Source organism: Nicotiana attenuata, chromosome 11 (genome assembly GCF_001879085.1).
Source record: "Nicotiana attenuata strain UT chromosome 11, NIATTr2, whole genome shotgun sequence".
Taxonomy (NCBI): Eukaryota; Viridiplantae; Streptophyta; class Magnoliopsida; order Solanales; family Solanaceae; genus Nicotiana; species Nicotiana attenuata.
This window is the reverse complement of record NC_031999.1, coordinates 59,113,583-59,130,304: the sequence shown is the minus strand read 5'-3', so window position 1 is coordinate 59,130,304 and position 16,722 is coordinate 59,113,583. Positions and strand designations below refer to the sequence as shown.

The 16,722-nt window shown below is 34.2% G+C and overlaps 1 protein-coding gene across 1 annotated transcript; it reads left to right on the top strand.

The window, feature by feature from the left end:
• Positions 4,603-6,296, top strand: LOC109234615 (CBL-interacting serine/threonine-protein kinase 11-like). Its single transcript, XM_019400672.1, has one exon. It carries the CDS (start codon positions 4,785-4,787, stop codon positions 6,024-6,026), a length of 1,242 nt encoding a protein of 413 aa, XP_019256217.1. The 5' UTR covers positions 4,603-4,784; the 3' UTR covers positions 6,027-6,296.

The window sequence follows — 16,722 nt, the reverse complement described above, 5'->3', positions numbered from 1 at the left end:
CATTTCTGTTATGAAGCAACCGACTCTGCTAATACAGAGTACTTGTTTTTATTACAATGCACTCACACGAGTCACGTGTGTAAGAATGATAGAAAATACTAAAATACCCCTCATTAAGTAATATAACTAGCAATAGGCTAATATATTAAATACGATACCCCTACTTTAATAGATATGCTCAAGAAAACTCTACTTGAATTAAATTAATTTTTTTTATTGACAAACTTATACAAAGTCAAAATATTTTGAGCATGAATTTTTATGGTACAAGTATATTTTGTTATTAGTACAGATTATTTTTCTTGGTCAAGGTAAATTTTTTAGTATTGTAAATATGAGTACTATTACCTATTTTCTTTGACAAATTCTTGCAGTATATGCCACCTTTGAAAGTTTAGCTATTGGGCTCTGTTTTTTATCATCTACTAAAAGTTGGACTGATAAAGTTGAGTTGCCATAATCTACTGAAATTGCGTGGCAAAGTGTTACTATGTCCACATGAATATGTTGAAAATTTAATATGTGATATCTTTACGCTAATGTACGCGCTAGTCAATTAAACCGCGGACCCAGGTTACCACGCAGTTCGCTTTTTCTGTCTAAATAGTCTCCACTCACTATTGTCGTTCCCCTCCCTCATTTCTTAACTGCATCAACAAAAAGGTATCTAGAAACTTGACACCTTGCATTATTATTAATTTAATTAAACCGAATTAATATTTTAATGCATACGTGTTATACGACTACCGTCCTGTTCATTAAAAATTTAAGGGTGGCAAACGGACGGTCTAGGTCGAGTATGGTAGGTCAAAAACGGATAATGCAAAAATAGATAAAATATTCAAACTGTTCATATTTAATATAAATAGAAAATGGGTTAATCAGTGACTAATAGGGATATTCAGGGGCTGATCTAACTTATTATATGTGGGTTCCCGTGAACCTAGTAGTTTTTTTAGAAAATCATTAAATATCAATAAATATTTGATTGTAAACCCAATTACTTATTGTATATTTATTTAAGATCGCTATAGGAACCCATAAACTTTAAATCTTGGATCCGCCTCTGGGGATATCCATATTATCCATGGCTTCTTGAATGTGATAAACTTTTAAAGGAATTTCTAGTCTCCTAAATTTGAAAAACCCCAATTTAAGTCTTTACAAATATAAAATTAAATTCATTGGTTATCCATTAAGTGTCCACTTTTTAAGTGGATAATATAGATCTTCTTCATATTTAATGAATTTTTAAAAGTTCATTGTTCAACCCATTTATTAAAAAATAATATGGATGAATAATTATTATTTTTATTTTACCACCACTAATTAAAGTAATGATAAGTTGCATATACTTGGTCTTATTAATTAATAACGAATTAATGGGGCATTTGCATCTATACCCGATTTTTGGGTCACGTTTTAATTTGTACCCGCTTTGCAAAAAAATTACAAGCGTACCCACTTTTTCGCGTAACTTCAGCATACGGGCCTGAAGTAGCAAAGGCAATCAGGCAAACTTAAGCATTCTAGTAGACGGGCCTGAAGTAGCAAAAATTGCTGAACCAAGTGTGCTGAAGTTTTTGTTTGTAATTGCTGAACTTAAGCATTCTAGTAGCTGAAATTTTGTGATGCTGAAGTTATTTCGTTCATTTGTAAAAACTTCAGCACTAAATAAGCTGAAGTTTTTTTGTCCTGGATTCATTAGTTTTGTCATTAAGCTTTTTCAAAAACTTCAGCAGAAGATGCTGAAGTTATTTAATTCATTTGTAAAAACTTCATCACTAAATAAGCTGAATTTTGTTTTTTTGTCCTGGATTCATTAGTTATGTCATAAAGCTTTTTCAAATACTTCGGCAGAAGATGCTGAAGTTATTTAGTCCATTTGTAAAAACTTCAGCATTAAATAAGCTGAAGTCTTTATTGTCCTGGATTCATTAGTTTTGTCATAAAGCTTTTTCAAAAACTTCAGCAGAAGATGCTGAAGCTATTTAGTTCATTTGTAAAAACTTCAGCACTATATAAGCTGAAGTTTTTGAAAAAGCTTTCTAACATACTAGATAAATAATCACCTTATTCTTTCATAGTGTATTACTACTATAAAATAATCATACTGCCAACAGTATCTAAATCATAAATTTTGGAATAATAAACGTGAAAAGAACAGAATTATCATGAAAAGTATCACTAAGTGTGACCTTAAACTTTCGGTACGTAAAAATATATTCACAAGTTATTGTCTACTAACTTACATAATTATTTATAATTTATTTTTAAATAATCTGATAAACATACTTATGACAATCATCCCATGAACTGAAGTTTCATAGCAGCACCAACAGCCGCAGAAGAAAGAAGAAGAAGAAGAAGAAGAAGAAGATGAAGAAGAAAATGAAGGAGGAGAAGGAGGAGGAGGAGGAGAAAGGGGGTTAAAGTTGTTTAAAAAAAAGTACAAAACTTTTTAAAAAAAATAAGTATAGGTTAAATGAGGGCGACCAAATACGACGCCCCGTGCAATTTTTACCGAATTAATAGTGTTACTTTATAGTTGATGTAGTAGTAAACTGGCCGGGGCCGCTCTAACATCTGGATAACAAATGTGTCATACTTTTTAACTTCGACTTGAATCTGAAGTATGTATATAATTCACCAATTAATTACGAAAATGTATAGACTAGATTCACAATCACAATAACATACATTAATGTATTAATTTTACTCTACATAAATTCTTTGTGGTTTAACCGATTGACCTTTGGTTAAGAGTCTTGTTTTGAATAGTATGCGCTTGTGCCTTATAGCATTTCTTCACGTATTACAAAAAATATTTTGCGGGCTTTCAATTCTTGCTTAAATTTTGGAATTTTTATCCCCTACAGCAAAGGTTAACACCTTATTTATTTTAAATAAATATCATTCAATAAATACCATTTTAAAAAATTATATTCTATAGATACCTTTTAATGTTTATAGCAAAATATCTAATTTTGGTTATCTCCTACCCCTAAGCCACTTAATACGTTATTCAGTTACACTATTTTCTTTCTCTCTCTACTTTGATACATGCCATTCTCTTTCCCCTTCCCTGAAAACACGATGCTCAAGACTTTGAGTGCTTCCAAGCAATAGCGCTATTGATCAGGCGACAGAACCACTCTTTTCGGAACCGAATCGTCAGAGAAATCAAAAGGCTTAGTGGCCGACGGCGACAGGAGTTTACCGGCAGTATCCATCGCCGATCTCCGGCTTCGATTCTGAATGAAAAGTACGCTACCTTTCGCTCCGGATTCGCCTTTCTGTTCTTTTTTCTTTGTCTTCTTCTATTTGGGAATTTAGAGTTCTTTTCGACAGAATGAAACCAACTTCATCAATTCAGAGCAATTCCACGTGACATCCACGCCATAACTTTATCTTTCGCGATGAAGAAGAAGATTTCTGTTAATATATTTCAATGTAATTTCAACGTATTACGCTGTATTTTTATGTATTTCATTGTATTCATTGTCTCTTTTTTTCCATTGTAATTCAATGTATCTCGCTGTATTCCATGTATTTCATTGTATTCTCTGCCTTTTTTTTAATTGTATTTCAATGTATCCCGCTGTATTCTATGTATTTCATTGTATTCACTATCTCGCTATATGCCATGAATGTATTCATATGTTTTTTTTAATTAATATAATTTATGTATTCAGATGTATTATATAATTTCTCTGAAGATTGCTATGTTTTTGGGGTATTTTTCGGTTGAGAATCTTTTTTATAACTGAAAATACAAATTTTGTGTGTTATAATTGAGTTTGTTGACTTATATTAGGAGTCTATTATGTTAATTGATTCACTTTCCGTTTAAAAACAGTGTAATTCCCTGTTTCACGCCGTGAATACAGTCGAATACAATAATCTGTCCAGCTGTAATCTCATGTTTCACGCCATGAATACAATCGAATACAACAACTAATTAGCTTGACTTCCCTAATTCACGCCTATTTTTGCTACTGTATTCATGAATACAGTAGCTTAAATACATCTAATACATCTTATAACAACAGAAAACGTATCTACAATCCATAGTATAGCAAATGGTATCTATAGATAGCTAATTACCACTAAAAGATAGTGTGTTATGAAAATTTCTCTTAAATTTTAGGACAAAGATCAGTTTTAGCCCGCGGCCAATACTATTTATATTCGTTAGCCATGAAAGTATATAATATATGCAACAAAAACTTGCTAGATCCCAATATATATATATATATATATATATATATATATATATATATATATATATATATATATTGGGATCTAGCAAGTTTTTGTTGCATATCTTTTCTTGCGAAAAAAAAAGAGAGAAAAAGAAACAACAGAGTGCGGAAACTTTTTTGCTTGGATTATAAGAAACTAATCTGCTTAAGCAAAAGAAAATCAATACTTAATTGAGATACACTGGATAACTAAACCGTGTAAACCAGAGCCAAAACCGACCATCAATTTCGTTGACTAAAAACATTGAATGGATAAAATAATATTATAAATAAACATGAAACATCCTATCTGATAATATTATGACTAGTTCGCATTTCACGTGGAAATTTAAAAAGAAAATAGGTTGATAAAAAGACCTGTATATAACACAAGTTGACACTATCGAAGACAACGAAAACAAAGAAACTTTGACCCTAAGTTCAAAATTTTGAACTATATATCAATCCTTTAGCTTCTTCTTCGTCAGTCGTCCCAAAAACCTAAACCACCATATTAATTGAATCCGGCATTTTTCAACAATGCCGGAAAAGCCATTATTTGGAAAATATGAGCTCGGAAAATTACTCGGCTGTGGCGCATCCGCCAAAGTTTACCATGCCCGAGAAATCGACAATGGCCAAAGCGTCGCGATCAAGGTGATCAACAAAAACAACAAGGACAATATTCCAAACGAAAACATTGAGCGCGAAATCTCCATTTTGCGCCAGCTGCGCCACCCTTACATTGTCAAACTCCATGAAGTGCTCGCCACGAAATCAAAAATCTATTTCATTATGGAATATGTTAAAGCAGGCGAATTATTCACCAAAATCACCGATCACGGCCGATTTAGCGAGGATCTTAGCCGGAAATACTTTCAGCAACTAATTTCCGCACTCAATTATTGTCATTCACGTGGAATTTACCACCGCGATTTGAAACCTGAAAACATATTAATTGATGAAAATGGGGATCTCAAAATTTCCGATTTCGGTCTAAGTGCCACAACTGACCAAATACAAAAATTCGACGGTCTGTTACATACCGTTTGCGGATCTCCAGCTTACGTGGCACCGGAGATTCTAACAATCAAAGGATACGACGGAGCTAAAACGGATATATGGTCATGTGGAATTATTCTGTACGTGATGATCGCCGGTTATTTGCCGTTTTACGATCAGAATTTAATGCTAATGTACAAAAAAATCTACAAAGGTGAATTCAAGTGCCCGAAATGGATGTCTCCAGATGTTAAACGGATATTATCTCGTCTTTTAGATACAAATCCGGCAACGAGAATAACGATTGATGAAATTATCAAGGATCCGTGGTTCAGAAAAGGATTGAAGTTTATTAAATTTGCAGGGGAAGAAGAAGATAAAGCTTCATTATCAAGTAATTGTTTGAATGCTTTTGATTTAATTTCGTTCTCTGCCGGATTAGACATTTCGGGATTGTTCAAATCGAATAATCCGGTGGATGATTTGGAGAGGACGGTGGTCGAACAGTCGCTGGAGAGTGTAATTGAGAGAGTTGAGGAAATGGCGAAGAAGGAGAATTTCAGATTAAGGAAGAAGAAGGAATGGGGAATTGAGATGAAAGTGCAAAATGGTAAATTAACAATGAACGTCGATATTTACAGATTGACAGAACGATTTGTAATTGTGGAGGTAAAAAGAGAAGCTGGAGATGGTGATTTGTATAAAGATCTATGGCGGAATAAATTGAAGGCGGTAATTCTGGGCCAGCAAATAGCAGAGATTCAGAATCCCGGTAGCTAGATTTCACGGCGGGGAAGAAGCTTGAGTGAATCTATTTTATTTTTATTTTTATCACATTAAAAAAAAAAAAACACTAATGTGCTTTGTGTAAAAAGAAAAAAAAAGTTAATGTAAAGTAAAAAACCATACACGGGAAGTTCATATTGTGAATACACTTTTCTTGTTTTATTTTTGTGTGGTGAAAATTATCTCACGAGAAAATGAGCCTATATGATTTAAGTGGACTCGGATAAATATTTACTATATTATAAAGTTCAAAATTAATCGGCACCGGAGTAGCTACCATTGCTTCAGCAGGAACTGCTGCCGATATTGGAAATGTTTTCAGCTCCTCAATTTTGTTGCAAGAAATTATTCACTATAAATATTGAGTAAATTTTTTTCATATTAAATTTGCACACACACACTCAGGGGCAAAGCTATGCTCTTCTAAGGGTTGTCAATTGATCACCATTGTCAAAAAATTACACTGTATATATATGTAAAGTATTAGATTTTAGAGGCATATAACATATATTGAACACCCTTTGTCGGGGAAATTTTTTTTCTTTCAAATTTAAAAACCCTTGAAAATTTTTTTGGTTTCGCCACTGCACACACTAATGTACTTTGTGTAAAAAGAAAAAAAAGTTGATGTAAAGTAAAAAACCATACACGGGAAGTTCATATTGTGAATACACTTTTCTTGTTTATTTTTGTGTGGTGTGAAAATTATCTCACGAGAAAATGAGCCTATATGATTTGTGTGGACTCGATACATTTTACAATTTTACTATAGTATAAGATTCAAAATTAATCAGCGCAGAAGCAATTACAATTGCTTCTGCAGGAGCTATTGCCTATGTTGGAAATATTTTCAGTTCCTTAATTTTGTTGCGAAAAATTAACTATAAGTATTTAGTAATTTTTTTTCATATTAAATTTGCTATGAACAATACGTTCCTCTTGTCATATGTTAATTGTAATATTTTTTTTTGGTGCGAATATGTTAATGTAATATAATAGTGTAAAAAGCGTATATACTGATTGGTGCATAAAGTGTAAACTCATTTTTGTTTTTGGTTTGTCATATGATCTCTCTTGGCAACTTTAAGTCACCAATTGGGCATCAAATTTTTTACAACTTGATCAAGTTTCAATCTGTATTGTATGACATGCTCTATAGTTTCCACATTTTTTATATTCTACTTATATATATAGTATAACTTAGTTTTTTTTCAGGTTTATAATTTTATTTAACATATTTATCAATTTTTTATTTTACTGAAATTATTTCAAAAGGAGTAAAATGAAAAAAGATCACTTACACACACGAGATATAAACATTTTATGAAAAAATCTGGAATAATTTATGTTTTCAAAATAAAATGATCCTATAAACTGAACCTTTGATCTATGATGATAAAAGAAATTTTACTTAATTAACTACTACTTAGTTTATATGGTTCCAGTTTTATTGGATATTAAAGGCACAAAGAGCCTTTATGTCCCCAAACACCAATACATAATTTTAATACGTTAATGTTTTGTTTATTTAATTTACTTGCTATTTGATATTCACTAACTCAATAAATTCGATATGATTTGCTTAACTTCCCTACATAATTTTTTTGTTAACTTTTCAGGGTTAAACCCGAGACCTCTTGTTAAGATAACAAAGTGGAATAACTAGGTCACTTTTAGTTTTACATGCACATTCACCACTTAATCAATAAATGCAAGATATATACACGTATTTATTACAAAAATCAAGAATTAAATGATACAATCATCACTTTAATTTTTAACCACTAATATAAAATTATTTGATTCAGTATAAAAAACATGGTACATAACCAAATATTTACATCAGTAGAAAGTAATTTTACATTAAAAACACTTACAGTAATTAGTAATCGTTACTTAAAAGTGATATTTGAGGACTTATGAATTGTATTTACCGACTTCTCATCAGCAATACAACTTAAAATGTGCAATCCAAGAATGCAGTTTATAAAACGCAGGATGCGGCTTTTAAATCGCAAACACAAATTGCGACTTATAATCTAATTCATGCAACGATTTTTGTGTAAATAGGTAATAACCAACCGCTGATCCCATCTACCCAATTTTCAACTCGCAATCTTCACCGTACAATTCAATATACGTAGTCAACTACAAATTCACAGAAAATAGATAAGAAAATTCTGTGGAACGAATTGGATATCATTGTACAGACGCAACGTATCTACTTAAAAATAATTGGCTAGATAGAAAGATCCAACAAATTTATTAATAAAGTGCTAGAAAACAGTAGAACTAGGACCAGGATTGTTCCTCAAAATTAAAGTCTTATAGTGTCGTTGTTTACGCAAAACAATAATATGTGAATGTGCTGGTGCTATAAAATTATTTGGAGTCACGAAACATGGGGTGTTCGGACCAATCAAGACACTTGCAGATGATGAACATTTTCGTCCAAATAAATTTACATTGTGTTTTTTTTGGTTGCTCAAAACACTAATTTGAATGTGTTCGTGTCTACAATAAGGGAGAGTTGAGACCGATCACGATCCTTGCAAAACGAACGAGTCTAGTTGAATGAGATCTTTGTCACACAATATAGGTCTTTTTCACTTTTAACCCGCGCCGAAAATCATTTTACTTTCAGTAGCCGAAAAAGTGTATAAAATTTGTGTATATATATAATCCGCTATTATTTTACAAACGGCTATACAGTGTCATTTTTTCCTACAATAATTAAATGGAAAGTATAAGGCTTAGCGTTAAATCGAAATAAACAGCAAGCAGCCTGGTTCCGGGAGCAACGCTTCCGAGGACAGCGATAAAAATGATATTAGACAAAAAGCAAAGTGTTATTTAGCTTGAGAATAATGTGTAATATAAGCTTTTTCAGAGATTTCGTCCCTACAATGGTTGTTGAAGCTACTATTTATAGCTATACCTAGGGAACATTGCCCTAGGATCAAACTCCTCTTAAATGACAATAATGGAGGTCATTGATGAATATGTAACGGCAAACCATGAATGCCAAAATTCTTTGCAAAGGCTGTGAATTTAATACTAAGGAATATTCTTCACTAAATATCATCTAGTGAAAAGTATTCGTTTGCCCCCCGCTGATTATGTTCCCCCGAGATCTGTCACACCTCCTTTCTCCCGAGGGGGATAGGGAGTTTTTCCAATTAAAGTGACATTAATCGAAATGGGATTATTTATTTTATTTCAGAGTTGCCACTTGAGATAATTATGGTGTCCCAAGTCACCGGTTTATTTTAAATCCCAAATCGAGGAAATATGACTCCGTTTAAAGTCTGCGAAACCAGAAGATCGGGTAAGGAATTCTGTTAACCCGGGAGAAGGTGTTAGGCACTCCCGAGTTTCGTGGTTTTAGCTCGGTCGCTCAACTATTAATAATTGGCCTAATTATCTGATTTATTACAAGTTTTATACCTATTGTGTATTTTTTAACTTTATAACCGCTTTTAATTATTTATTCAACCGCTTTTAGTTTTATGAAATTTGTTTGAACAAGCCGCGATGTCGCGCACTCGTTTGTTTTTGTACACATCGCAAATCGCGCCACATGAAATGCACCCGCAATTTACGACACAATTATTTTTATTATTATTCAGAGTTATGGTCGGGTCACATGAAATGCACACCCGAATGTGATTTACATATCATGACTATGCCACGGGAACCGTACTCATAGTCACGACGATTTATTTAATAATCGCGCCTAAAGCAAACTACGATATTTGATTTATTTCCTAATCTAATTTAAGATTATTGTAAGGCCAAAGTTTATGGAAGTCATTTGTGGATGAAGAATTTAACTATTATTATATATGATAAGATCATCTACATTACAAATTATTAATGGGCTAAAAGGCATCTCAGACTTATTTAACAGTTACGGATTAAATGATAGGCTGATCAATTAATCAAATTCAAGCCCGATACAACTTGGTCCACTTAATGTCTCAAATAAGCCTAAATCCAATACCTAGCGAAAAGCGCATGACCCACTTCAACTTTGAAAAGCCAAACACTGACCTATTTGTTCTAAGAAAACCAAACCAGTAGTAGGTTCCAACTTATTATATAATTGAATTAATCTCCATATTATCTAATAATTATCTAAGTGAACATCAGACAAACATGGATCTAACTTTAACTAAGACAATGAAACAACTAAATCAAAGCAATCATGAGGAAATGAACAAAGAAATAAAAAAAAATCAACGAAAGCATGAAATTTAAAAGAGAAAAATGAATAAAACAAACATTAAAGATTAGGACAATAGGTGAAAATCAGACCTTTCTTTAGCTTTCAATAACAACTTTGCACAAAGGAATCTGACATCGACAAACTTTGCCGAAAAACGAAAACAAGAGCTAGGATCTACGTCCGGCGAACTCGAAAGATAGCCTCGACAATCTCGACTCAAATGGGTTGATTTTCGTTGATGTTTTATGTAAAAAAGGAGAATGCTTCAAGGTGTTTTTATGGTATTTTGGTGGGTTTAAGGGTGCGTTTTGGGGCTGATTTTTGTGGCTGTTTGGGGCTAGATTTTAGGTATTTGTCAGCTCGTTTTTGGAGCGATTTTCTGGGTAATTTTGACTAGAATTTAAGGCTGTTTTGTGACTGTTTAACAGAGGTTTTATGGCTGAATCTACAGTGGATTTTAGGAGTTTCAAGAGGTGGTATCAATGAAGGTTTTCAGACGGGATTCATGGAGAATTCTGAAGCTGTGTTAATGGCGTTTTTGAGGCAGTATTTCAGCTCGTTTAGAGCTGAAGTTTCAGCTCACTTCATGGAGTTTTCAGGCTACTCCCATGGCTAGAAATGGAGTTTTAGTGGTGGTTTTGAGAGGTGTAGATGCTGCACTTTTTTGGAGCTGGGTTTCATGGGGTTTTTCGCTGCTGATTTGGCTGAAGCTTTGTTGGCTTTTAAGAGAAGATGGAGGTGCTTGGATGGAGGAGAAAAATTGCGTTAATGGTGGGTAAAGAAAAAGAGCTTTTAATGGCAGAAAGTTGTTGGATTTTTTGGAGAGGAGGACCCAATCCTCCACTCTCTCTTTCCTCTTTTTTTTTTTTTCAATCTCGTTACCCCCCCCCCCCTCATTTGTTATGTGTGTGTGTATTTATAAAGTGTATTTGACGTGGGGAGAAAGAAAAATGAGGGATAAGGACGAGAAAGAAAATATGCTCCATCTGACTGTATAGGAATCTTTTCTTTTGGCCAAAAAGGGACGTCCCTTGAGCATGTGAGTTTGTTATGCAACTTTGTCCATTTGTGATGATGTGTCAACATATGATTTGCTCTTCTTTTTTTCTTTTTTTTTTAATTCTTTTTTAAAGAATATATAAATAGACAAAAATAAAAATACTACTCATATAATTAAAATAATAATTATCTACTTCTAATCTAAAAATTATTTAAAAATAATTCAAAATCACTAACTTACTAAAGTCAAGAAGAAAACATATTTTGTGCGTTTTCTTTCCTTTTGCAAATTGGAACGAAATTTAATACTCTAAAAAATGTGAATCTTTTGTGTGATTTTTAATTTTCTCAAATACAACCTATAAAAAGGTGAAATAAAATCTAAGATATAGAGATTAAACTTAAAACTATTTAATACTAAAAAGTGAGTGAAAATTCAAATATGGTAAAAAAATTAGGTGCTCACAGCTGCCCCTCTTTGCTTGGGAACGTGAAGAGTTTTCAGGTAAGGACAAAGTGAGCCGTGTGACTAATTATGGCCATGTCATTATTCAAAAGAGGAAGAAAACAAATGAAAATGGTGCAACCGAGTCCTGGTTTTGGACAGCCTACATATCCCGGGTTATAAGGGAATCATGTCGCGTGTAGTTCAACAAGAATGATGGAGTGATGAGTTCGACAGTCGAGTGAGGTTCCGTCGAGGCTCCGGTCCGTGGTCCTGTTATTAAATCAAAATCAAAATTATAAAGACTAACTAAGCCTATCAGCAACGAGTTACAAGATTCGTATCTGTGAGTCTTCTGAAGCTTGATCTTGAGTCTTGGTTGGTTCTTCATACGGACTCTGATCTCAATCTTGATGCTTGTTAGCTGCAGGTGTTGGTTCATGTAACACTCCATACATTCGGACTAGGTGTGGATATGTTAAATGGGTATTAATTTGATATTTTAGACATATAAAGTCCTAGAGAGATGATTATCGGTGAAAGTAGTTGTTTCAGAATCAAGATAGAGTGAGCTGCATAAGATTCGACAAAATCGATTACGTTTACAAAAAGGTCCGCCTTCCAGCAGTAGTTAGTGAAAATGTGTAAGGAATTTTGGCTCAAAAGTTGAAAGTTGTAGGCCTTTGAAATAGATTTACAACGATATTGTGGAGCCCAAATGGAGCTTTGTGCAAAAAGTTATGCCCGTTTTACAGAATAGTGCGCAACCACCGCGCCCGGACCGCGACTGCGATCGTGAGGCAGTGTTCCTGCTATTTACCACGGTCGGGACCGTGGTCAGGCCTACAGGAGCGCGGTGGCAGACTTGGGGAGTCATTTTTAAAGCCCTATTTCGTCCCCCACAGCCCCAAAACATAAAAACTTACTCTAGAAAGGAAAGCTCTAAAAAACGTAAATCCTTAAGGGTCCCTCCACCACCCAAGGTAAGTTCTAATGGTGATTCTAAATTAATTTCAATTTTCAAACATCTTATTTACATGGGTAAACCCTCCATATGATTAGATATTTGATTGGGACATCATTGTTGAGAGACGAAACCCTAGAACTCGAATTTAAGGGGATTGAACTTCAAAAAGGTAATGTCTTCACCCTCTAATTGATTCTAGCATTGGATTAATGATTATAGACTCTATGTTCATGAGATATGAGTTGATGGGTTTGATAGAAAAACATGAAAAATTATAGGACTGGGTTGTTGGTTGTTGATTATTGATTAAAGATATCGTTTATCTTATGGGTGATAAAGAAGGGTATTGAACATAGCAATTTGATGTTTTAGAAATTTATCTAGGATCAAGAGAATGGGTTTTTGGATGAAGAAACACCATTAATGAGGGCTATGAAGCTTTATACCCACCAAGTATTTGATAAAATGCCTAAGTGACCAAAACATGAGTATTAATGCTAATATGGAATCCCTTTCACTTGTATTGATATAGACTAAAGCTGAAAGGGTTGGCGGATGTTATATTACACTCAATAGTAGGAAGTTAAGGTATGTGAGGCTAACTCTCTATGTTTGGGAATGTTAATGATTCTCCCTATACTACGTTTCTTTTACGACATTACTAATTGCCTCAGAAATATAGTTTAGCCTAGTTCCTTGAATAGTTGTAGAACTTCTATTCTCTAGCTTCATAACTCGTTCACCACTTTCATTCTGAACGTTGTGAGCTCAGTGCGTATCCAATATAGACTTGGGTTTGATGCCCCCGAGTCTTAGTATATATTACTCAATATGCCATAAACAGTTGAAGTTTCAGTGTTCATAATCAATTCAAGAATACATATCTCAGTCTAGCCCTATTCAGTATTCCAGTATTATGTAACTCAGTGTGATCCAGTATTCGAGTATCATGTAACTCAGTGTGATTTAGTATTTCACTATCATGTATTGCAGTTTGATTCTCAGTTCCTAAATGTTGAACACCTGTATTTGGGCCTGAGGCCGTAGTTTATATGCTTTATGCATACTTGGGCCTGAGGCTGTAGTTTATGCTTTATGCATGTTTGGGCCTGAGGCCGTAGTTTATGCTTTATGCATTTTTGGGCCTGAGGCCGTAGTTATGTATACGTATACTTGGGCCTGAGGTCGTAGCTTGTGCACATATATATTTGGCCCGAGGCCGTAGCTTATTCAGATAAACAGGTTGTTCATCATTCAGAAGAGGGAGTATTCATATCCTTACTTCCTTTGTTCAGTTCAATTATTAGTTATCATTTCAGTTATCTGTTATCATTTTAGTTACCAGTTATCAGTTCAGTTATCAATTTCATTTCAGTTTCAGCTTCAATAGTTATCATTTCGGTTATCAATTTTCAATTCTTAGTTATCAACTTAGTTTCAGTTTCAGCATTTATAATTCTTTCTTTCAGTTGCTTTACATACCAGTGCAATACAAATATACTGACATCCCTTTTGCCCGAGGCCTGCATCTCACGATGCAGGTAATGATTTACAGGTTGATGATTCAGAGCGCTAGGATTCTCGTACCAGCTATTTGGTGATCCCCAGTTCTTTTGGGGCACTATCATTACTATAGTCTTCAGTATTTTCAAATAGTCAGTAATTTCAGTACTTCATTAGAGGCTTCTTAGACTAGAGTAACAGTTAGACAGAGTCGCAGGCTTTTTATATTAAGCTATGTTGGCTACAAATATGTTTCAGAATTGTATTAGTATTTCCGCACTTTGATTTATATCATCCAGACTTTCAGTATATCAACATGTGCTAGTTTATCTTCCGCATTTAGTATGTTATGATATCACATGTTGATTCGGCCAGTCAGTTGGTTCGCTCGGTCACATGTAGTCAGGCACCGAGTGCCGTGTTACGTCCACGCCCAGGTTCGGGGCGTGAAAAAGCTTGGTATCAGAGCACTAGGTTCAAGAGTCTTAGGAAGTATATGAAGCCGTGTCCTGTGGAGTTTCCTTTATATGTGTGTGCCGGCCACTCATATAAACGGTTAACTACCAAGACATCCAGGATTGTCTCATTTCTTTCTACTCTAGATCGTGCCACGAAGCTTAGAGCAATAGTTAACCTTCTCTTCCTGTCGAATTCCAAACATATTGGATGCCCAAGCGACGCGCAGGAGAAACCTAAGGTCCTAGAGAGGATAATTGCCCATTGGGGTATAATTATGGAGTACAGGTTGGTAAATATGAGACTTGAGAAGATGTTAAAAGTGGGATGCAATGGATATAGTACATATTAGAGCATAACCTTATCGGAAAGTACAAAAGCAGTTACCATGTCTTATGGTTATCAGTTTACCTCAGTTACCAGTTATACAATCTTTCAGTTAGCAAGTTTATGGTTATTCAGTATGCCAGTTATTAGTTATTCAGTTACCAGATCTCCAATTTTCAGTGTATTAAAATTCTAGTGACTGGTGAGTATACAGTGATGCCTATGGGTGCTAAAAGAAAATGTATGTAACAGTGGTTATAGCGAAATCTTCACATATTTTAGGTCCAGATTAAGACCCAAAAAAAAGCCGGATGGTGCAGTAAGTGATTTATCAGATGATGGTATACTCTGAAGGATAAGTTTGTGTATGGTAATCGTATGTGTTTTACCTCAGAGAACAATTTCTTTTAATTCCTGCAAATGGAGCCACATGTGGTATGATGATAGTTCAGATGTCAGACCCTAACATTGGTCACAATAGTTTTGGACAAAAAAAAGAGCCTAAGGGCAAAATACCTAGGAGTCAGGAACGATTGTTATTATTAGAGAAGTATTTTTCGTAGAACTCATGCAAATGACTAGAAGATATAATGTATGCAATAAGAACCAAGAGCAGCCAATAGTGAATTTCAGGGAACGATTTTAAGTTGTTCATATTTATTCAAATCAGAACTAGAAGTACCACGTTAGTAAGTTACTATAAGAAGCAGCTATTGCTGTAAGACAAAAGATATGGCCGTTCCCCCTTAGGTTATGTGACTAAATGATTACCCGGGATGTTTATAGTATGATATGATTTAGTATTGTATAGAAAGTTTGGGGTTAGATATTCCAAATTCATTTAAGGCAGATGAATTCCTTAAGTGTGATCCATGCACATAGTTTAGAAGAAAAAAAGGGATAGTATGCGGCCGTAGAATAGGGCGGAATGGTGAGGGAGGTTAGAATAACCTTATGCTTCACTTTAGTTATTCAAAGCAGAGCAAGAAAACATGGTGGTAGCAGGTGGTTAGTAAAAGAATAATAAGTAAGTTTTGAGTTGATACAGCGAATTAGCACTCTCAGCAGAGCTAGTAGAGGTACAATTTGATTCACTTAGCCAGGTTAACTCTAGTGAGTGGATGACAGTTTGAAATACCGAACGTGTGTTAGAAGCGAAAGAGTTTAAGTTAAACTCGAAGTACAGTGGTAGTGGGAAAAAAAGTTAGCTAGCAGTGAGAGCACAAACTATAGAAGAATAGCCTTTAGGAATTATCGTAATGTGGTTTCTCCGGGATTGACAGTGTGAGCAGAGTTAAATTATTAAGATTATATATGATAGTTGTGAATACATTAGCTTTCCATTAAGTGAATAATTTAGTTTTTCCTAGTAAGAATGATTTCTCAGAAGTAAGTTGGAAGATGAGTCGTCATTGACGTAGAGTGCAAAGAATTGCAGAAAATAAGGAAAGTTATTTGGATCCCAACAAAAAGAGAAGGATCCACAAGTATAAGACCTTTGGTCTAAGGGGTGATGTGAAAATTTTCAGTAAGTCCGATTACAGATTTGAAACCCGAATAGTTAGCATGGGATACGAAAAAGAAAATCAGTTCGGTAATGAGGAAAATTTGTATAATTTCCACAGGGATTATGTATAGCATGTGTAAGAACACAAAGTGAGTAGAATGATCACCGAGCTTAGTTATTGATGATAAAGTGATCACAGAAAAGCTATAAAAAATCATGCCTATTTATGTGTCACGAGGGTAGTGCCATTGCACGAGA

What these genes read in the sequence shown, in the direction of transcription:
- LOC109234615 (XM_019400672.1), top strand. Translation starts at nt 4,785, where the DNA reads ATGCCGGAAAAGCCATTATTTGGAAAATATGAGCTCGGAAAATTACTC.